Source organism: Antechinus flavipes, chromosome 2 (assembly GCF_016432865.1).
Source record: "Antechinus flavipes isolate AdamAnt ecotype Samford, QLD, Australia chromosome 2, AdamAnt_v2, whole genome shotgun sequence".
NCBI classification, from domain to species: domain Eukaryota; kingdom Metazoa; phylum Chordata; class Mammalia; order Dasyuromorphia; family Dasyuridae; genus Antechinus; species Antechinus flavipes.
The window spans coordinates 378,021,953-378,045,588 of record NC_067399.1 but is presented as its reverse complement, the minus strand read 5'-3'; the positions used below and the strand labels follow the sequence as shown (position 1 = coordinate 378,045,588).

Genomic DNA, 23,636 nt, shown 5'->3' with positions numbered 1-23,636 from the left:
GGGAACAGAGCATTCCAAATCCAGATCAACACCCACACCCACATCCTTCACACAAACACCCACTCAAAAAAGTGGCTACTCCTACAGCCCATTACGAGTCTTTTAAGTCTAGTAAAGATCAGGCAATCTAGCCAAAATTAAGAACAGCGCCCTACATTCCCAAGTATGGAAAACTCATTTTGAAGAATTGTCCCAGGGAAACCTAAATCCCGAGGAATTTCCAAAACTCGAACTTTCCCCCCCTAGCGGGAGTCCCCCAAAGCACTTTCACTACCGGTTTTTAAGACTTGCAGACCTCCTGCGGAGAGGAAAGAGAGATCCGGCATCTTACCGTTGAGTCCATTGGAGATGCTCCGATGGTGCAGGGGCGCGGACAGGTCGTCCAAGGATCTTCGGGTGGCGCCGGCCTTGGCGTCCGCCGCTTTGTGAAGAGGGGGCGCAGGGGCAGCGGGTTGCTGCTGCTGCTGGGGGCCTGGCGGCGGCAGGTGCCCGTGAGGGTGCAGCGGGTGGTGGTGGTGGTCTGGACTGCCGCCGCTGCCCGTACTAGATGTGCTGCTGCCATCGCCCACATCGCGGGGCCCCGCACCGCCGGCGCCCCCCGCCAGGTTGGTGAGACTAGCCTGGCTGTCGATGGAGCTACGGGAGCCGGCGCCGCTGCGCTCTTCGTCCAGCATGAGCACGATCTCCTTGAGCTCCAGATTCTCCCGCACCAGGGCCTCCTGGCGGGCCTCCAACTCGCGCAGCTTCTGCTGGGACAGGGCCACCTCCTTCCACAGCACGCCGGCCGTGTGGCGACCGAAGCGCTGCCACTCGCGCGACAGCTTCTTGCCTTTTTGCCGGTCGTCGTCCAGAAAGCAACAGAGCTCCCGCAGCTCGTGGTTGTCGTCCTGCAGTTTCTGATTGACCTCCTTGAGGCTGCGGATCTCGTGGAGGTGCAACTGCAGCCTCCGGTTTACGTCCTTCATCAGGTTCCCGTGTTCCACCATGAGGCCCATCTTCTCGCCCTCTGCCCGCCGCAGCCGACGAGCCAGCTCCTCTTTGCTCCAGCGTAGCAGCTCTTCGTCTGGAACCTTGCTCAGATCTTCCTTACCCGACCCTTCCGACGTGTTTTTAGCCATCTCGGTCCCGAGAGGGAGGCTCTGGACACCTTCAGGTGGGGAGGAGGAGACAAGTGACTTTTTTCCTCCTCCTCCCCTCTCTCTGTCTCTCGCTCTCTCTCCTTGTATTAGCTCCCAGATCCCCGGTGCATCTCCGCTAAGTTGTGCTATTCTCCTGTTCTAATACACTGGCACCAAAGAACACCTCTGCTTTGGGTGGGAAAGGCAGACAGACTCCCCCAGCGCTCCTTCCCCCGGCCCGGAGGCGGGGTGAGAGCAAGAGCCGGCACCTGCTGGACTCCGGACTGCACAGCAGCCTGTTCTCTTTAGACAATCAGGACTTGGGCGCTCGACTCTCCGCTCCTCTCCAAAGTGCACCTGGGACTCTGGGCGGTCGTCTCGCTCCGAGCAAGAGGTGGAGAAATTTCACTTCCCCGAGCAAAGAACTAGGTAGTCAGTCCTAGAGAAAGGCTCCGGCATCTGGCAAGTCTCAATGGCCCCGCGGCCGAGGGAGACCCTCACCGGGCCAGTTCCTACTCGCCATCTGCTTCGATGTGGCTGCCTTGCCCTTGCCCCACCAAACAACGCACGGCTGCACCCAGGTCCCCGCACAGCTCGCGCACTGCCCCCGCCTTTGGCTTCAGCTTCGCCCCTACACTAGCTTGTCTTCCTTCTGGTTGGCTCGACTCAATGCACAGGGAGCCCGCTCGCGGTGGCTAAGCGTTCGGCTCTATGGTCCGGAGGAGGAGGAGGAGACCGAGACAGAAAGACCCCTCCCCCCTTCCCCCCAACCCCGGCTCTCGGAGCCCGAGGCAGCCCCACCTACCCTGGGAGGGAGGAGCGAACGTAACAGCTCCGGCTTCGCCCGCCTGCCTGCGGGAGAACTGGGGTGAGGGGGGAGGGAGGATTGAAGGAAAGGAGGCGGAGAGAAGCGCTGACCAGCCCACCTTGTAACCTCCCCCACTCCACCAGTACCTCGCCTAGAGTCCTCCGGACCGGGCGCCAAGCCAGAGGTGGAGAAGAGCTGGGCTCCCACCCTACACCAGTCCGATTGGGTGATTCCGAGGGGGTGTGGGAGGGGCGGGATGAGCTCGGGGGGAGGACGCCTAGATGGTTGAGTCTTTTCAGGTTGTGGTTGCCTCCTCCCTCCCGTGCCCCAAAGCTCCCCTCCCCTGCTCTCTCCCGGCAGGTTCAAGTTACTGCTGCGAGAGAATGGATGTTTCGGCCCCTCCCCCACTCAACCAATCAGAAAGCTGTAAAGCGCTTTGAAAATACAGGTACAAAATAGGCCTGGGACAGGATTGAAAAGGTAGAGTTGGAGCTTGTCTTAAAGGAGACTGTGTTGAAATTCTGCTTTTCCCTACCCCCTACCACGATTCTAATTCTTCTACTCCCCGCCCGCTCCAGATAATCATTGAGATGGCCTTTGCTGAAATCCTCTTCTGTCTCCCTGAAATGCCTGCGTAGGGTAAACAAAATCCATTTCTATTCATTAGTCTGCGATCTGACGGGGGCGGAGAGAAGCGGGGCGGCCTCCCAGTTCTCAGCTGATATGGCTGTAGTTCGGGCGGCCTGAGAAGGCTGAGCGGAGGGAAAGAGGCAGCAGGGTGGAAGGCTCTTTTTCTACTCCTCTACCTGGGGGAGTGTGGTGAGATGGGAGAGGGGAGTTAATATGGCCTAGGGTTGGCTCAGTAACTTCGCTGAATCTCTGTTTACTTATCTGCAATTAAAAAAAAAAAAATCGCATATTCTTTGGGTTTTTAAGGTTCACAAAGCCCCTCTCTCACTGTCTCCTCTAGTAGAGCCAGTTATTTTGTAAATGAGAAAACTCAGACTAAGCAGATGGTGTCTAAAATACTTTACTGTTCTTAATCTTATTATTCTATATAAAGTCATCGATGAGTTCTTCATTGCCGAATTTAGTGGTCCATTCTCATGCAGAAGCTGATGCTCTAGCTTTTCTACAGCATTTAATTCAGTTTACCACTTCTTACCTCTTCAGTCCCTGTGGGGACTTTCTACCTTCATCTATTTTGGCTCTCCTCCACTCTTTTTAAGGTCTGAGCACTCTTTTTAAAAAGTCTCTTTTAAAATCCTAATGGAACCTTAATGAATTTGATGTATTAATAATAATATGGGGGATATATAAAAGAAAAGAAAATCCTTGAAAATAAATGAATAAATAGTCTCTTTTGCAGGATTATTGTCCATGTCAAGTCCTAACTTTTCCGTCCATCCTTTGATTTGGTGATCTTACCAATTTTCTTTGGTTGGATTACCATCTCAAATATGGAGAGAGAGACAGAGAGAGGGAGAGACAGAAATGATCCAGCTCTAGTCTGTCTTCTGAGCTCCTGTCTCTTATCGCCAACTGTTTATGAGCGTTTCAAATTCGAACGTCTGGTTGATATCACAAATTTGTACCTAAAACAGAGCACAGTATCTTTCCACTCGAGCCCATCCCTCTTCTGAATTTTCTCTTTTGAGGGCAGCAACCTAGAAGTCCTTGCTCTACCTTAACCCATACATCAAGAGATGCAAATCTTGTCATTTTTAACTCCCTAACATGTCTTGCACTGTTCCCCCCCCCCCCCTCTGCTCTTACTGCTACAATTCTTATTCAGTCAAGACTATTACCATAACTTTCTAACTGGTGTCTCCCCACTTCCGACAATCCTCTACAAAACCAAGGAAGTCATTTTCCAGGCCCCTAGGTTTGATGATTCTTTCACCTCTATGATCAAAAATTCTTATATAATTTGAAGTTCACATGATGATTCCTTTTTTTTTTTTTTTTAACATTTTACTCCTTTCTATGGTTCAACCAAACTGGTCTGGCTATTCTTCACATGGAACACTCCTCCTTTCTTGGTGCCTTTTTCAATGGCTCTCTTCCATGTCTCTCCCCTACTACTTGAAATCCCTGGTTTCTTTCAAGACTCAGTTCAAGTCCTGTCTTCTGTTGGAGACTTTCTAGGTCTTGAAGAAGGTACACTCCTTGAGAGTATCAACTATTTTGCTTTTGTGTTTATATCTCCAGTGGCTGAGGTGTTATTGTCAATGTTTAATAAAAGCATGTTCTAAGACCTGAGATAGTATGACTTTTTGTTTTAATTGAAAGGACCAGGAATGTTTACAATTTTAGGGAGCCTTCCCTGCTATTTGGGGTATCTTTAATGTTGTCAGCTTCCCTACAGCAGCTTGTAATAATAATAATCACAACTTATATTTATATGATGCTTTCCATTTTTTACCCTAAGAATAGACAGAATTGATGTTATTTTTCTTTTTTTTCAAATGAAGAAACTGAATCCAAGAGGGGATGATACTTGCCCCAAACCACAGAAGCCCAAAATCAAGAACCTAGAACTTGAGTCTTTATGCACTTTTCACTGACAATTAGATTTTCTTTATAATTGGAAAACATTTATTGAGCATTTACTATTTTCCAGGCAACTTACCAAGTGCCAAGGATGAAAATACTAAAAAGAAAGAGTCCATGTCCTCAAGGAGCATATAATCTAGTGAGGAAAAACAACATACAAAATGAAGCTTAAAAGAGGAAGGGTTTGAAGCATGGGATAAGTAGTTGCGCATGCATTCAGGAAAATCCAAGGGAGCATAGCCAGGTCTCAAATGAAGAGATGGCTGACTTGGCTTCCCTTCTCAGTGAAGGCTTTAGAAGCTCTTACTTGTATCTTCCCTCCAATTAGAGGGGTGGAGGGCATTGAGGGTACTGATGAGTTCTAACAAATAACAATTATGTAGTAGGCTATTTCTTGTAAAAAACCATTTCTTTCCTGCTGTTAAGCATTTTACAAATGTGATCTAATTTTTTTTCCCACAACACTCTGGAAGATAGTTGCTTTTATTATCCCCATTTTACAGTTGAGAAAACTGAGGCAGACTGAGGCTAAGTGACTTGTCCATTGGCACACAGCCAGTAGCTATCTGAGATCAAATTTGAAATCAGGTCTTACTAACTCCAGGTTCGGTGCTCTATGTATTTACTTTGACATCTGGCTACTGAGGAACCTATTTATATGAATGGATCCCAGATATTCGTTCAGATCCCACCTTACTTCCATCCACTTGGGGAAAAGCAAAAATTTCATTTCTATAAAACCAATAAATTATGTCTGTATCACTGTCAACAGCAAAGTTTACAATAATGATTATGAGAACTAACTTTCCAATACTGCTTTTAAGATCTACCAAGGACTTCCCCCACAGCAGTTTATAGTTGAGGAGAAAAAGAGAGAGAAAGAGAGGTGATTTTCCCAGATATCACAGATAATAAGTATAGAGCAGTAATTTTAACCCAAGTCATAGACTCACAGAATGGGAACTGGAAGGTACTTTGACATCCATTTATTTTTAAAGAAATTGATGCTATATAACATATACAAATAGACCTTTAAGGGGAACCCCTCATCTCTAAAAGAATGACAAACCATGATTTCATAGGAATCATGATAAAACACGTTACCTACCTTCTGATGGAGAGGTCACATATTAGAGGATTATTTTTTTTAAATATGGCCAATATGGGAATTTGTTTTGTTTGACTACATAGATATGTAATGGGGATTTTGTTTTTCTTGTTTTCTCAATGTATGTGTGTTAGAAGTGGGAAGAGGTAAGAGGGAAAGGAGAATTTTCATTAAAAAAATTAATTTAAAAATAGAACAAGTCTGTTTCACTTTTATTTATTATCCTCATTTATTCCTGATTGTAGGGAAGTAGTTTTGTTTTGTTTTATTTTTTCTGACATAAATTTGCCTATTTGCAACTTCAAATTACTGCTTCTGGTTCTTCCCCTCTGAGTCCAAGATGAATGTATCACAACAATCATTCAAATATTTGAACATTCCCTCATGTCCTTAGGAGTCTTCCATTCTCCATTCCTCCATTCTCTCATCCCCACTTTCTGCAACCATTATTATCTGACATAGAACCAGGGCCTTTATAACCCTAGGTACCCTCCTCTGGATGTTCTCCAGTTCATCAATATCCTTCTTAAATGGTGATACTGATGAGAATAGAATGGAATTGGAGATCAGTTTAACTTAGTGTTCCCACTTTCTGTGGAGGTTCCCTGTGGTGGGTAGCCCCACTTTGCTGTGTCCAGCCAAAAAAATCCAAGTTTTGTCAAGCCCTTGAGGCCAACCCTCTGGGGGCTTTGGGGCAGCCTCACCTTGCTATGTTCTGTCAGAAATAGTAGTCATGTCCTTGAGGTTAAAATCCCTTTATAAATTCGCTTATGGCTATGCCATCTTTGCTGTATTCCTTTGAGTCACTCTATCACAACACTGCCTCATGTTGTCTATCCCCTTAGTACTCCCTCATGCAATGGTGGTGTTTCTCCTCTGATTTCCCCCCATCATGCTTCATGATGACTATCATCTTCTACTTTATCTTATGGTGTCTTTCTCCTTCTTATAGTTAGCTAACTTCTCTCTAGGTGTTTGTTAGGTAGTATCTATCAGGTAAAAATATATCAATAAATTTATTTCTTAAAAAAAGATAATATTCACTAGAACAAAAATTATTTGTTTATCTTTCTGGGTAGTCTGTGAACTTTTTTCCATGGCATTCATTTATGGCCTAATAAAGCTCTTTTTCTGACATTTGAGTTAGTTATTTCTTTCTGTCTCAGAACTTTATTTTTTTTATTTTTTGCTTAGGCAATTGGGATTAAGTGACTTGCCCAGGGTCACACAGCTAGGAACTCAGATTTGAGTTTTGGCCAGATTTGAACTCAGGTTCTCTTGATTTCTTCAGGGCTGGTGCTCTATCCACTGCTCCACCTAGCTGTCCCAAGAACTTTATTATTTTTTTTTTAAATAATAGCTTTTTATTTACAAGTTATATGTATGGGTAATTTTACAGCATTGACAATTGCCAAACCTTTTGTTCCAATTTTTCCCCTCCTTCCCTTCACCCCCTCCCCTAGATGGCAGGATGACCAGTAGATGTTAAATATATTAAAGTATAAATTAGATACACAATTAAGTATACATGATCAAACCGTTATTTTGCTGTACAAAAAGAATCGGACTTTGAAATAGTGTACAATTAGCCTGTGAAGGAAATCCAAAATGCAGGCTGGCGAAAATATAGGGATTGGGAATTCAATGTAATGGTTCTTAGTCATCTCCCAAAATTCTTTCGTTGGATGTAGCTGGTTCAGTTCATTACTGCTCCATTGGAACTGATTTGGTTCATCTCATTGCTGAGGATGGCCAGGTCCATCAGAATTGATCATCATTATAGTATTGTTGTTGAAGTATATAATGATCTCCTGGCCCTGCTCATTTCACTCAGCCTCAGTTCGTGTAAGTCTGTCCAGGCCTTTCTGAAATCATCCTGTTGGTCATTTCTTATCGAACAATAATATTCCATAATATTCATATACCACAATTTATTCAGTCATTCTCCAATTGATGGGCATCTACTCAGTTTCCAGTAAGAACTTTATTTTTAAAAGATATTTATTCATTGCATTTTTGTTCACATAGAACTATATATAATAGTTTTTGAAAATTGTGCTTATTTTCCAATTATTTCTTGTGTTTTTTGCTTCTTATTTTTTGTTAGTAATCTTTATATTTATTTATTTAAAATTATATATATATATTTTTTTTCTAAGAAAGAAATGTGGTTTTGATCATTAAAGCAGGAAAGAATAAAGCAGACAAAGATAATAGTAAACCAAGATTACCAGTGAATACCACTGCAAATATATTTACATGTTAGCAAATATATAATAATAATATATGCTAAAAAGAATTAATTATGATGGGTTGATTTTATATCAGGAATATAGGGATGGTTCAACATTTGAAAGTCAATGAGCATGATTAATAGAAAAACAAAACAAAAAAAAAAGAAAAACAAAAGCTATTTTGCTTTTAATCCAAACTATGTGGATAAATGCTGGAAAAGCCATTTAGAAAATACAATGCTTTTTGGTGAAAACACTAAAAAGCATAACAAAAGAAAATATTTTTCTCAACATGAGAAAAAGCATTTGCTGAAATCAATGTGAAGCTTTATTTGTAGTGAAGAAATATGACATAATCTATTAAGAACAGAGGTGAAACAAAGGTTCCTACTATCACCATTATTATTCAGCGTAGTTCTAGCAATGCTAACAGTAGGAACATGACAAGAAAAATAAAGGAATAAACCAAGAAGAGGCTAAAATATCTCCTTACAGATGACATGATGGTTTGCTAAAATAATGAACAGCAAAAATCTAACTTGAAGAATAAATAGCTTTTGCAAAGTAGCAGGATACAAAATCTCATAAAATCAGTATTTTTATGTTTTTTTTAAACTAGGAAAAATAAAAAATATCATTCAAACAAATAACAAAATATATTAAATATCTAAAAGCTACCTTTCTAATATGTAGATAATTTATATAAAGATATTTTTAATAAAAATGAAGAACTAGATACCTGGAAAAGATAGAGGGGAGGAAATAAGCATTTATTTGCCAAGTATCTAATTTGATCCTCACAGTAATACTGCAAAGCAGATGCTATTTTTATCTCCATTTTACATTCAAGAAAACTAAGGCAAACAGAAACAGAAATTAAATGACTTGCTCAAGATCACACAGGTAATAAGTATCTTGAAACCAAATTTAAACTCAGGTCTTCCTGACTCTAGGCTGCCCATTCTATCTATTGTGCCACCAGTTACCTCTGGAATTCAATCAATGTTCTTGGCCTTATTAACCTAGTATAGTAAAAATTACATTACTACCAAAATTAATTTACATTTTTAACATTAAATCAAAATGTAAATGGAATATTTAAAGAACTGGACAAAAAAACCAAGATTCATATGGAAACACAAAAAGACTTAAAGGAAAGGGAGCAAAGTGAAATAAGAATGACATTTTTCAGGTGTAAAATGATGTTACCAAAGCTACCTGATAATAGATTTTTAAAAAATATATCAGTAGACTAGATTAAAGAAGCAAAATTTATGAATCAAATGCTTATTGCCATTTATTTTTGACAAATCTAGGAACTAAACTCATTGGGGAAGAAACATAAAATTCAACAAAAACTCCAGGAAAACCAAATAGGTATTTTTTAAAAGAAATCATGAAAGCAATATTTAACATCAAACACTATGATAAATTCCAAATGGATTGATGATCTAATTTTAAAAAAGAAATTGTACAGTTGGAATACTCCACTGCTCCCATAGTGATGTCAATCAGAAGAGAAGTAGGATTTCAGCATGTTTTTGAATTCCCTTTGGGAAATTATGAGAGAATATGAGCAGGCATCACATGGATCGACAGGCATGAATGCATTTTGGAGGGTACTTCCAAATTGATGAGATCACACATCCATATTTGAAGGTACCATAAAAAAAAATACAAAAGATTGTAACACAAAACTCTGCATAATAGGACAAAAAAATTCTTAGCCAGCTGTGATATAGAAGAAATAAAGACACAATATTTTATTTTAGTTATGAAAGAATGCAAAGAATTTGCCTAAATAGAAGCAATACTTTCAAAATAAGAGGAAAATATATACTAGAGAGCAACTTTATATTCCATCTCTCTAATGAAAGTCTTACACTTCAGTTTTACTGATGCATTTTGTTTCTGTACTGCAGTTTTGCAGATCACTCTCACTTTAGGAAAGGAAGCTTGTAACAAAATAGTAGTAAAGTAACTTAATAAAACTATTAACACAGTCACCTCATCTGAAAGTTCAAGTAACATTTCATGTCTGTAGTATATCTTCATTTCTCTATTTAAACAATCTATTTTCTTCCCTCTTGTCTCTACCCCATTAGAGTAAAAAAAGAAAAAGAAAAGAAACAGTAATTTTTCTCTAACAAACATACACAGCCCAGCAAAACAAATTCCCTCAATGGCTATACACAAATATATAAATTGATGTTTGTCCTTCGTTCTCAAAGGCGACTATAACATCAAGACCTATGACATGCAAGTGAATTGGATTTAAGTGAAAGAGGACTATGCAGTCACCTGCTGCACTTTCCCCTCCAGAGCCATCTGGGTATAGATTAAGACAACTGGACATGGCCCTAGATGTAATGAAAGAATTTGTCCTTTTTAAGCTTCTACAGGTCTCAGTTTGACTGAAGCCTCACCCATTCAGTGATTAAAGCTACATAGCAACTGAGGCAACAAATCTCTTTCACCTAGACCAAAAAAAATCTAAATAAATGAATAAGTGAATCTGGAAGGGGAAGACTCAGGATTTCTGGCCAAAACAGGATTTTAGACCCAAATCATATGATTGTTATTTACATTCGTGTAAATTTCCTTTTGCACCCTAAATCTACTACCTTAATGTAATGGAATAGTCTATTGGATCCTTGGCAGCATGTGTGTTCATTGTTTTGATCATAGTTCTTAAAAGTTTTAAAAATTATTTTCATTTACAGTGTTGTCATACATATTGCTCTTCTGGTTCTGTTCATTTGATTATTCATTAGTTTATAAACAAATGCCCTCAATATTGTTCATTTTTATAATATTGGTATTATAAGTTATTTTTTCTGTCCATATCAGTCTGTATTCACTTAATTTATTATAATTTTGAAATCATTTATTTCTTTATTTCTTACAACATAATAATATTCTATCATAATTACATATCACAACTTATTCAGACACTTGTTAATAGTTGGATACCCTCTTAGTTTCCATTTTTTTGCAATCACAAAAAAAGTTGCTACAATATTTCTTTATGTGAAGAACTTTTTCTTCTTTCTTTGAATAGTTTTGGATTTAAGCCTAGCAGTGGTCAAAGGTAGGTCAAAGGGCAATCACTGTTTAATAATTTTTTGTGTATAATTCCAAATTGCTTTCCAGAATAGCAGTATTCAGAGAACTGATAAGCATCTTTCATACAAAATTTATGAAAAATTGACATAAATTTATAAAATAACTACAATATTCTCCAAGATAAGTGATCAAAGGATATAAGCAATCAGTTCTTGAAAGTAATAAACAACCAACTTGAGATAGCATTCAAAATCTTTTAGACCCAGATCAAAACAACTCTGAGATGTTTTCCAACACTCATAAAACAAGCAATAATAGCAAAAGGTGACAAAATTTGGCATTGGCAAGGATGGGGAAAATAGCCTGCTAATTCATTGATGGTAGAGGCATAAATGTTGATCCTATCATTTTGAATTAGTGAACAAGTGAAGCATTTCTGAATCATTTCCTTTGTGTGAAACACTGTGCTGAGTACTGGGGATATGAACAGAAAATTAGGAGTCCTGACTTTCAAAGTCCTGACTTTTTACATTTTAAAGGGAAAGATAACACATATTGAAGATTCAGTCAGAAGTCAGAGGGAAAGTTTTCTTGGTTCTTAGGTTGTAGCTTCAAAGCAGAGGTTAATAATTTTTCTTTTTTTTTTTAATGTTAAACACGGAATATTCTTTTTACATATTTCCACAATTATCATGCTGCACAAGAAAAAATCAGACAAAAAAAAAGGATAAAATGAGAAAGAAAACAAAAAGCAAGCAAAGGTTAATACTTCTTTAATTTCATTTCCACTAATAATATCTTATCAATTTCTAACACTGAACTAATTTGACAGTACCAAATATTTTGGTGACAAAAATTGTCTTTTCTGGATCTTTGATAGATGTGACTATAGTATCTACAAGAACAATTGTCCAGCTGTTTCACAGAATAATAGTCAAGGATGCTGGGAAGCATTGCTATTCTTGAGGCTCTTGGGTTTGAGATGAAGGTCTGTCTTCATCATAGTATGTGAGAAATAATGGTCAAGGTAGTTTGACCTGTCTGATCTATATTGTTCTGTCTCTGTCTTTGTCTCTGTTTCTCTCTTTGCTGTCAGTAGGTTGGCAGTCAGGTAGATATGAGTGATCACTTCTTCATAGGAATTAACTTCCTAGAGGAAAACTTATGTGGAAGCAGGACTGCATGTCTGGGTAGGAGGGAAAATTATTGTCACTCCTCGCTGTTGGTAGGAATTGGTCAGCTTTTGTTTCTGATAGTGATAACATTACTATGAGTATACCCAGAAATGGTGGAAAATAGACAGTTGATTTCCCTTTTGTCACACTGATGACAAAGCTGCTTTGAGTTTTCTTTGGTATCTAATGATTGTCCAGGTCCCAGTCTCCTGTGTGAGCTAACTGTGTTCCAACTTGCATGAGACAAGCTGTTGAAAAGCTTTAGTTAGGATCTTATTCATTACCTTTCATAACTATAGCTTTTAGTGGTCAATCCATTAGTAGGTACCCTTTTTATAAAAATAAAGCACAAATAAATTACATTTTCTCCATATATTCAGTGATATTCCAGAAATCAGATGAGTATCAAAGCTGATAATCTCCCTGAATAGATTATGAAGGAATGAAATAAATATTTGTGATGGTAGAAGCAATACAATATATCAAAACACACACAACAACAACAACAACACAGTAGCCTAAAATGTAAAAGACCATTCTCTTGTTCCATTTCTGGTGACAGTAATCTTAGGTCATATTTCCTTGAAGTTTACAAAGCACTTTTCATCTGCTATTCTACTGATGAAGAAGTTGTTTAAATGACATAAGATAGCTTCTCTTAGTCAAATAGTTAGTGAACTCAAAACTTGATTCCAAGGGCAGTGATCTTCCCACCATGCCATTCTGCCTGAATAGGAAAGCAAAATCTCCAGAGGTCAGAAAAATTAGGATGGGAATAAAGGCCATGGCCCTGGCAATTAGGAAGTCATTGGCAAAAACTTAGAGAGGCAGTTTTAATGGAATAGTGGGAACAGAAGCTAAGTTGAAAGGGGCTGAGGAAAAAGTGGGTAACTACTCGGATCAGTAGGATCAGTAAGGAATCAGTAGGACTCAAGTACTTTAGCAGTGAATAGGAAAGAAAGAGTTAAGACAGTAGCTGGATGGGGTAGAAATGCCACAAGAAAAATGTTTTGGGTTCTTTGGAGGGGAGGTTAAAAATTCAGAAGGAGTCTTCCAGGTACAGGACTCTGTTTACCAAAGGCACCAAATATATGATGGTGAATGAATTGGTTTGCATTGAAGGATAGGGGAAGTCCTGTCTTTCATTCATTAATGCAGCATGCCTGCTATATAAGTGACTTGGAGAAGTACCTTCTCTCATACAGATTACAAATATATATTAGGTAAAGACCTTTTTTATAGAGATATATGGATGTAGATCTGTGCAGCTCCATACAATCTTTACTTTTCTCTCTATATTTTGAAGAAAATCTAGAGAAAGAAGCTTTCCTTATTGTGAATATTGATGTATAATCAAGGGATTTGTCTTATCTGGGATAATAAATTTTCAGGAAAATTTTCTTTATCTTCCTCTCCCTTCACTCCCCATTTCTAATGCCTTCTGAGATTATTTTCTATTTGTACTGTATAATATACATAGTATAATGTACATAGTTATTTAGTGCCACAGTGGATAGGATGGCAGATCTAGAACCACAGAAAGAATCATTTTTCCTGAATTCAGTTCTGGCACAAAATACTTACTAGTTGTGTACCCTAGGCAAGTCACTTAACCACTGACTGCCCCAGTTTCCTCATCTGTAAAAAGAAGATAATATCTCACAATCTTGCTCTGAAAATAAAATGAGGTAATATTTGTAAAGTGCTTTGAAAACTTTAAAGCACTATATAATTGCTAAGTATTACTATGATTAGTAAATCCTTGTTTATTTTTGCTCTAATCCCCAGAAATGTCCAATTGGTATGCCCCCATTAACAGATCTGCATAGAGCCACTACACCCAGCTCTCGTCTGTGGCTCTAAAACGTTGTAGCATGTGTTGTGATCACATTCTGGTAAATCATCTCAGCAGATGGTCTAAACCAGGTTAAGGATAACCAACAGGCCTCAGATCCATCAGTGAGTTAAAAGGGTGACTACCCCAAACATGTGACGATTTTCCCTGACAGAATGGTCAGATGAAATCAATTTGTTCCAGTGTCCACAAAGGCGGGTGAAGTACTAAAATCTTGGTCACACATCAAAGACACCAAGGTCATCCACTGCATCCTGGGCCATCTTCAGTCCTCCTGACTTGTCTTGCCACTGAACATTGATGATTCGAGAAGAAAGTAAGAGACTGACAACTTTGAACAACTCTGCCTCACTTAAATCCACCTCATCCACAAGTCAAACCATTGCCCCTTCATGTCATTGGTCCTCTTCAAAAATAAGAACAAACAACTATTGGTCCCACACTTCACCTGACACCTTCCACACACACACACCAATCTGCTAGTTCCTTCCTCCAAAATTACTTTTTATTTACTTAGATATTCTTTTATGTGCATATGAGATCTATAAAAATATAAGTTCCCTGAGGGCAAAAATTGTTCATATTTAAATCTTTGTATTCCCAGCACCAAGCACAGTGCTTAATAAGTGCTTGTTGATTGATTAACAGCAAAAAGCTTTTTACTCTCTCTTCTGGGAGGAATCTAAGAAGGAATCTATTCCTTACATTGTCCCTATGGGAACCTTCACAAATCCCCTCCTCTAGAGGCTTCCCCATAAGGATGGAAGTTAACCTAGGTTTTCAAAAATATGCAAGTAGAACATGAACCCAAAGGGCCTAATTTTCCCAACTGGGAATATTTCAAGTATGAGCTTAATTAGGCACCATTCATCCATCATCCAGATAACCAGCCTCTCTGGGTTTTTTCATGAAGATGATTGAGGTGGGTACAGATTGTCTGGATGAAGGGAAAATAGCAGATCCTTGCAATATGTATTAAGTTTAAGGATTCACAGGGTGGCTAATTAGCATAGTGGATAGAATGCCAGGCCTAGAGCTAGGAAGAGTTCAAATCTGGCCTCAGACACTTACAAGTTATGTGATCCTGAACAAGTGACTAAACCCCGTTTGCCTCAGTTTTCTCAAATATAAAATGACCTAGAGAAGGAAATGGTACACCACTCTAGTAAATATTTAAAAAAAAAAAAAAACTATTAGTCATGGAGAGGACATTCAGGACTGAAATGATTGAATACCACAAAAATGGATGCTCATTAAAACAGTCTGTAGAGATTTGTCGCTGGAATCCTATTCCACTTTCCTCTTTACTACCAAGGCAGTGCTTCTGGAAAGAAGTCCTTGATAGATTTAGGATCTAGATTGTTGGGCCATTTAATGTCTTCAAGTTGAGCCAACTCATCAGCTGCCCTTATACAATGAAGTGAGTGTCTGCATGCCTCAAATTAGAAGAGACTTTCTATGGCTCAGATCAATTAGTAATCTAGCTGCTGCTTCCTATCAAATTGTGAGCAAGAAGGAAGCCCTAACGTCATGGACAATAGAGATAATAATCACCAGAGTCTTACATTTTGACTTGTAAAAGCCATGTCCAAGTCATCAGCTCTGAATTCTGAGCCAGTCAGAAGCAGGCACAAAGCTTTGATGCAGAAGCAAAGTCATGAGGTTTTCCTCCAAAGGTTAAGAAATCAAAATATGCACCATGATCCATCCTTTTTGCCACTAACCTGTAATCAGCAAGATGAGGCTCTTAGCAAACTGAAACCTCCTAGTGTGGATGTGCACTCTCAAGTAAGGTACCAAGGCAAATTACCTTGCACATAGTAGGCACTTCACAAAGATTTATTGACTGGCTGATTGGTATTTCCATAGCCTTGGACAATTAGCAAAGCTGTAAATCTTTCCAGATCGAAAAACAAGTGGTATAAAGTGGAAAATTCAAGCCCCCTAAATGAAAAAAAAAATGTTTTTAAACACCTTTATTCTTGTCAATAACATAATCAAGAATCTCTAACTCATATCTTGTTTAGAGGAATGTGTGTTAATAGGTTTATTTTTTGTAAGGAAAAATAATAGTAGTAATTTATATGGAAGTTTACAAAATGCTTTATATTTTTTCCTTGGCTTTACTTTGTGCTATCCATATGACTTTGGACAACTAATCTGAACTTCACTTTCTTTATCAATAAAATGAAGATGTTATTCTAAACCTCTAAGGTCCTTTTTACCTATAATTTCTATGATTTGAGGATGCTTCAGTCTCATTTTTAAAAAGTCTTCTGATAAATTTGTTTTAATTTCCATCAACAGTAGGAATGACGAGACATAAATAAGAAGCAAAGCAAGAAGAACAAAAGCCCTAATACAACATACTCCCAATAAAACTAGTGTATTTCACTTAGTTCATATGTTCAAAGAATCCTAGATCCAGAGCTGGAAAGAACCCTGTAGTCCAAAACTTTCATCTTGTAATTGCAGTTAAGGAAACTGAGACCCAGAGAGGCTAAATGATTTGCTTAAAGCCATTCGAGTTTTTGCAGTGATAAGTAAGATTTGAACTCAGGTCTTCTAACTCCAGAAGTAGTGCTTTTTTACTGTATTACTAAGCCCTGTGGCTTACACAATAATAACAAATGTATAGTTGATAATTCTTTTTTATATAATATCTTTTTATTTTTCAAAATATATGCAAAGATAGTTCTCAATATTTACCCTTGCAAAACTTTGTGTTCCAAATTTTTCTTCCTCCCTACCTTCCACTTCTCTCTCCTAGATAGCAAATAATCCAATATATAAATTAAATGTGCAATTCTTCTAACCATATTTCCATATTTATCATGCTGTACAAGAAAAATCAGATCAAAAGGGGACAAATGAGTAAAAATAAGCAAGCAAACAACAACAAAAGGTGAAAATATTATGCTTTGATCCACATTCAGTCTCCATAATTATTTCTCTCTCTAGATGCAGATGTCTCTCTATCACAAGTCTATTGGAATTGTCTTGAATCATTGCATTGTTGAAAAGAGCCAAGTCCATCACAGTTGATCATCACAGAATCTTGTTGTTATAGCTGATATTTCTTTAATATTCTAAAATTTGTATATAGTATTTTCCTCACAACTGCCCTATGAAGTTGGCCATACAAGTTATTAACCCAATTTTACATATTAGGAATTGGGAAAACCAACTGAAGTTAAATGACTTTTTCAAAGTCATATGAATAGAAAATGACAGCCATTAAGACTCAAAACCTGGTCTAACTTCAGAGCCAATGATCCTTCTACAATACTATGCTGCAAGTGGGTGGAATATTGTTGCCTTTCACAGATTCCCTAGGTCAAGCCGGGAAACTTGAGTTATTATTCAAGCATTTGACTAATTGATCTTTAGGAAGTGGTATCCACTTCAGATTTAGAGGGTTTAACTGAAGCATGTCAATGCAGTAATTCATTAAGCCCTGGAGGTCTCTGTAACACTCCAATTGCCCCTTGTTTGATGAGCAGAAATCCGAGGCCACTATCCTAGTCATAATGTTATGACTTTTCCCATGGTCTCTTGGGGGCAATTTTATCTTACAAGACAAAAACCATGCCATCCCATTCAGTCAGCAAATTAAAGATGCTCTCATGCTGAATGTACTGTATTTGATAAGTACAACTATTTCAGTTTGATACTTTGTAAAAAAAAAAAAAAAAAAAAAGCAAACCCAAAAAGGAAACAAAATGTGTGCCTTCTATCAATTGGGAAATAACAGAACAAATTGTGCTGCATGGTACAATGGGATATTACTGGTCTGTAAGAATTGATGAATATATATAAAGAACATCTGAAGAAAGATACTATCTGCATTTAGAGAAAAAACTGATTAACAGATGTATAGAATAATTATATACTTAATTATGTCTAATGGTAGCCATTGTGTCTAATGGGGGAGGGAAGAGGGAAGAAAAAAAGAAAAAAAAAGAAATTTACATAATTTTGTTGTATATTTGAAGAAATAGTAATTTGTGCATAGTAGATATGCAGTTTCATATGCAATCATCTTTTCTATTGTATTATATTATGGAAATGCTTGTTTTATTCCATAAATTAAAAATAAAACAATTTTTTTAATATGAGGAATTTAGAAAAATATGGCAGAATTTATATGAATTGGTGAACAAAGCAGAATCTAAGCAATATATACAAGGATTAAGTTAATGTAAATTAAAACTATATTAAACATCAGAAGGCAGATTAAATGCAATGGTCAATCTCAGGTGATGAATTATATATCCTTTCTCTCAGTGAAGAGGTGGTGGGCTATGGATATACAATGTTGCATAGGTTGTCAGATTTAGTAGATTTATTATTTGATTACTATTTTTCTTTATTATAAAGGGATGATAGGAGGGAAAGAGAGATTATCTATCCTTGATAACTTTGATGTAAAAAATAACAAATACAAAAAAAAAAGAGTATCAATAAAACCTCTTTAAATTAAAAAAAAATCCTATAAGCAAGATAGAGCATTTAAAGATAAAGCTGAATAGTCTATAAAGGAAATGGGAAAGTAATATTATGATGATGTCACTAATAAATAGAACCACAAAATTAATAAGATCTAGAAAATACCTTTAGATCATAGAACTTAGAATGTCAGAACCAGGCTTTAGAGTCATAAATATGAACTGGTGAGTTTAAAAGGACAATGTAATCATTTTGCCATGGGATGTTAGGAACCTAAGGATCATGTGACAGAATGTGAGAGCTAAAAGGAATTTTAGAATCATAGAACATAAAATGTCAGAGTTGTAAAGAACATTGAACATGGAATATCAGATCTGGAAGGAATCACAGAACAAGGAATATCAAAGCTAGGAGGGACCTTAGAACCATGGACACAGATCACCAAAACTAGGACCATTGAATTGACTTAGTCCAATCCTCTCATTTCATAGATGAGAAAATTGTACTCCAGAGAAGAGCATCATAGCAGGGTAGGAAGATCAAGACTTTACCCCAGATTCTACATAGGTAGGGGGAGTTGGGGAGTGCACTTTGCAGTGTGTGCCAGGAATTCTCTCTCTCCCCAGGCATGCTTCTGTCTTAAAGTCCTGCCTTTTTGCTATTTCCCTCAGCCTCTGTCTTCAATCAGGGGTAGTCTAGTTCAATTGTATCTCTCTCTCTCACCCCCTCCCCCCTTGAAGTAGACTATTCCTTGCATCACACCCTCTACTCCTCATTACCTCCAGGGGCCAGTGAGACTGAATCTGATTGGGGGAGGAAGGACAACTGTTTTTTGTTGGGTAAGAGGGAGGGTTAGGACAAGCAAATAAATTCTGCCCTGGTACCGGCATTCCTAATGAAAGCTCTGCTTGATTTCAGGACCATTCCTTAATAGAGTGTGTGACAGAGAAAGAGAGGCAATTTGGTCATAGTGTGACATTTGTCTTTGATTTTGGGAAAGTAGATTTAAAGTAATTCAGAAGAAAAATAGGTAAGATCACACAGACTAAAATGCTGCAGGGATAGTCAACCAGGAAGCATGTGTAAGAAGCCTTGGGTACATAAGAATTTCACCAACCTATTTAGATTTTAAGAAGAAATGTCCAAAAGATGGAAGCAAGACCAGAAAACAGAAGATGAATAGAAGAACATGGTATAATACTGTAAAAAAATTAATGTGAGAATTATGAAAGCTTAATGATTTGAGGTTGGTAATGAATACAAAGGAAAACAAAAAGGAGGAGGGGGAATGGTTATTTTTGTTCATCCTTTATTTTTGAAGAGGAAACCATTATAAATTATCTTGACTTGAGCATGAACTGGATTTTAGTGAGGCACAGAATCATCAGCTTCATTCTCTTCCTGAATCATTGAAGTCCAGGGATAGGACAAAAGTCAACGTGACTGCTTGATAGCCTGGGATTCAGTGGAAGAGCTTAGTGGCTTTAATAGTCAGTCCAGACTCTGAGCATTACACTTTGCCTATTCTGCTATCTTCATGGCTGTAGCTAAAGTAGGGGGAAAAAGAAAGATCAAAGAAGGAATATTACTTTGCTTGAGATGGATGTGTCAATATTAAATGACAACAGAGAAAAACAAAGGAGTTGCAAAAAACATAATTTTGCTTCTGGCTTTTTTTTTTTTTCCTGCTAAAGAAAATGACTCTTGCCCTGGACATGACAGAACAAAAATGAATAAGATGGAATTGATAGCTAAGACTCGTAAGAAAATAATAAGAGAATATCCAGATGTTGTTGAAGAACTCAATTGCTTGACCTTGATGTACTGAAAGGACTGGTTGTTGGTGTGATTGATAGTTTCTGCAATGTGTAAAAGTTCATGGAAATTAAGATTGGAGAGGGCAACAATGGCCATCATTTTCAGAAAGGAGTAAGAACATAGTGTTCATACTTTAGACCGATGAATTTGGGAACATTTTAAAACAGGCCATTAAAGAGAGGATGTGAACATCTTGTAAGGAAAGCCTTGACTACAAAGGGCAAGAATAGTGCCATCAAGAACAAGTCACACCACACTAGCTTTCTTTTTTTTTAAGTTTTTAAACAAATTAAAATAAGTAGATGAAAAGATTGCTATTGATGTAACTTACAAAATTCTAACCAAGCTTTGAATAAAGCATACTTTGCCACTGTAACTCTCCTTGCTACCTGAGGGGTAGAAGGCAGCAGATGAAAGCCTCATAGGATGCAAGAATCTAGTTGCATAGTTGCCTTGGGGTTTCTATCATGATGAAGATATGCTCTAAGATTGGAAACTGGGCAGTAGGAGATCTTGAAATGGTATGGAATCTAATTTTCCAGGGTTTTAGTTGTCAATGCAGGCAAAGAAGAAATGGCTTAAGAAATGGAATATTGGGTTGGCAAGGCAGTGGAGAGGTAGTAGAGGCAGCAATATTAGAACTCTTGCAGTGTTGTCACTGACGGAGGCTGGGAGAGACAGAGTTCTTCATATAGCACTTGCAAAAAGCTTCACATACTGGAAGTAACAGAAAAGTAGTGGGACTAGAAAATGAGCCCTGAGTTTAGCAAATATTCCTGCTCCATAGAATTCAGGTGCAGGTCTTCTTTTTTCACTCTTGCCATCCATTCAGAGAGAGCTAGAAAAAACAACCCTGGCTTTCTTATTTTCTTATTGCCCACTGCCAATGGTTTGTACTCTTTTTACCTTTTTTTTTTTTTTAATGGGGGCAAGTGGGATTAAGTGACTCAACCATAGCTAATAAGTGCCTGAGGCTGAATTTGTACTCTTTTTTTTTTTTAATAAACAAGTTTGTTCTCATTGTTTGTTTCCATTTCATTATTTGTGATCATAATGTGCTGTGGAGGATAACTCCAAGAAATTTCCTTTATCTCATGGAATGCCCTAACTGGAAGTTCCCTCACCTTTATGTTAGGAGGCTATATGTCCCTCTGGTTATTACTGATCTACAGTTTAGTATCATGAATGATTCTATAAATCTCCCTAAAATAGTACCTTAAAATCTGAATTCAGGATTCAGTTGGATTTTTCCCTACAACAACTAACTGGTGAGACATAGACCACAGGTAAACTTTTTCCCACAATCATCCAAGAGAAGGGGTTAGGACTAGAGGAAAAGTCCTACCTCTGAGACCACCTTGCTTCCAGTTGGGAGTGGAGTGTGAGAAAGCATAGATATTTCCATGCCATTGTAATATCTGATGATTATACTATTTTTGTGGGAACGAATAGAAAATATAAACTAGATTACAATTGAATTGGAGGAATTCAGAACTGTTTGGATATCAAAATCAGTCAGAAAGTTATTAATGGTTCAATCTCAACACAGCAGAAGATTGTCAGTGAAGTAATCCAGACTTCTTTGCTTGGCCCTGTGCTATTTAACATTTCTTTCAATGTCTTGAGTAAAGGAATAGATGGCATGCTCATCAGATTTGCAGATGGCTGGGATGGGTAGATAACTGGTTGAATGAGAGAGTTAGGGACCAAAAAGATGTTGACGGGCCAAAGCATCTAGCTGAATCTAATGAGATGAAATTAAGTTAGAATAAATGGAATATCTTACACTTGACTACTAAGAAAATCACCTTCACAAGTGTAGGGAAGAACAATAATTAGGCAGCAGTAGTTCAGCAAATGATCTGAGGCCTTTAAAGGACTACAATCTCAATATAAGTCAGCATTGTGATGTGGCAATCTCAAAAAGCTTTCGGGCTCTTAGGCTTCACTGAGCGGTACAGCTTCCTGGAACAAAAGCAAGAATCTCACGGTACTGCCAGACTTAATCTGGATATGAGATTAGTCCTCAGTGCCATGATTTAAAAGAAAAAAGACATTTACAAGCTATGTGACCATGGACAAGGCCATCTTCATAGCTATTGAAACAAATTGCTCTCATCTGCTCCTTCTACCAGAGAGAAGTCACATGCTTGGGGTAAACATTCCCCTAAAGCACCAACCACTGGTTTCCTCCTCCTTGGAGGTCTTCAAGCAAACACCGTATGACCACTTGTCAGGTATGTTATAATACTTGTTTCTTTCCTGCATGGGTTGAACTAGATGGCCACAAAAGTCCTTTCCAACTTGGAAATTCTGTGGTTCTAGTCAAATAACGTTTGTTTAGTCATTAACAAGAATTAGGAAACTTCCTGGTTTATATTGAAAATCATAGGGGTAGTAGGTTTTTGTTTCTAATTCTCATGAAAAAGGTTATAAGAGCCCCTTTCTATAAATATCTATGACATCAGAATTTTTATTGATGCCTTTTTTTTTTTTTTTAGCAAGGCAATGGGGTTAAATGACTTGCCCAGGGTCACACAGCTAATAGGTATTAAGTATCTAAAGCCATATTTGAACTCAAGTCCTGACTCCAGGGCGAATGCTCTATCCACTGCACCATCTAGCTGCCCCTAAATTTTTGAATAGGTAAAATATCTCTAGATGAGAAGCTGAGTTCATTGCTTGTAAATTCATCTATCATTTGATTATCTGATACACAGACTGATAAAATATAATCCATGCTGAAGGGGGTCAGTTTAGCTCCATTTTCTTAAGATGGCAGCCATACCATTGAAAAGATAAAATGTCTTTTTGTACAGGCTGAGGTACCTTCTTTGAAAGCATGAGAAGGATCTAGACTATCTTATTGCTGCTTCTTCTAAGGGTTCTCCTGCTACCTGGATTTTTCTGTTAAACATTCTCTTCTCATAGCAACTCTCTGATTTAGTAGAGTGTTATCCCCATTTTGCAGAAGAGAAAACTGTGGTTCAAGAGTTAGGAAGTGGTTTACTAACAGCTAGTAAAATAACAAGGCCAGAACTTCGGTCCAAGTCTTTTGTATTCAAATCTAATATCCTTTCTCTTACACCACTGGAAATATGTAACTTTTTAGAATTTATGATTTTAGAAAACATTTAATTTTTCACTATGAAATTTGAAAACATGAACATATAACAATAGAAGAGAGGATTATATATACAACTGTGAATTTTTGTTAAGTACAATGTATTTCTTTTAAATAGTATATATTTAATTTAGTACAAAAGTAATAAAATCACCCACTTATATGTTCCCTTCTGTTTTCTTCTATTTTCCACTTTTATTTTAAATATTTCATAGACACTTTTTTCTTTTGTTTATCCACTATCATTACTCCTTCTCTTCATTCTTCCCCCTTTACTCTCCCTTAGTAAATAGAAATTACTCCTTGTAACAATTAAGTATAGTCA

At 37.9% G+C, this 23,636-nt stretch overlaps 1 protein-coding gene across 2 annotated transcripts in view; it reads right to left on the bottom strand.

The window, feature by feature from the left end:
* The window catches only part of CCDC85C (coiled-coil domain containing 85C), a 190,264-nt gene extending 183,587 nt beyond the window's left edge, over positions 1 to 6,677 (bottom strand). The window contains exon 1 of one of the 2 annotated variants that reach the window (XM_051978410.1): positions 332 to 6,677. In XM_051978410.1, the coding sequence (XP_051834370.1) occupies positions 332 to 1,118 (787 nt within the window). In that variant the 5' untranslated portion in view covers positions 1,119 to 6,677. The remainder of the gene's footprint in view (positions 1 to 331) is intronic. The other variant, XM_051978408.1, reaches the window with a different exon arrangement.
* Positions 6,678 to 23,636: the final 16,959 nt, after the last annotated feature.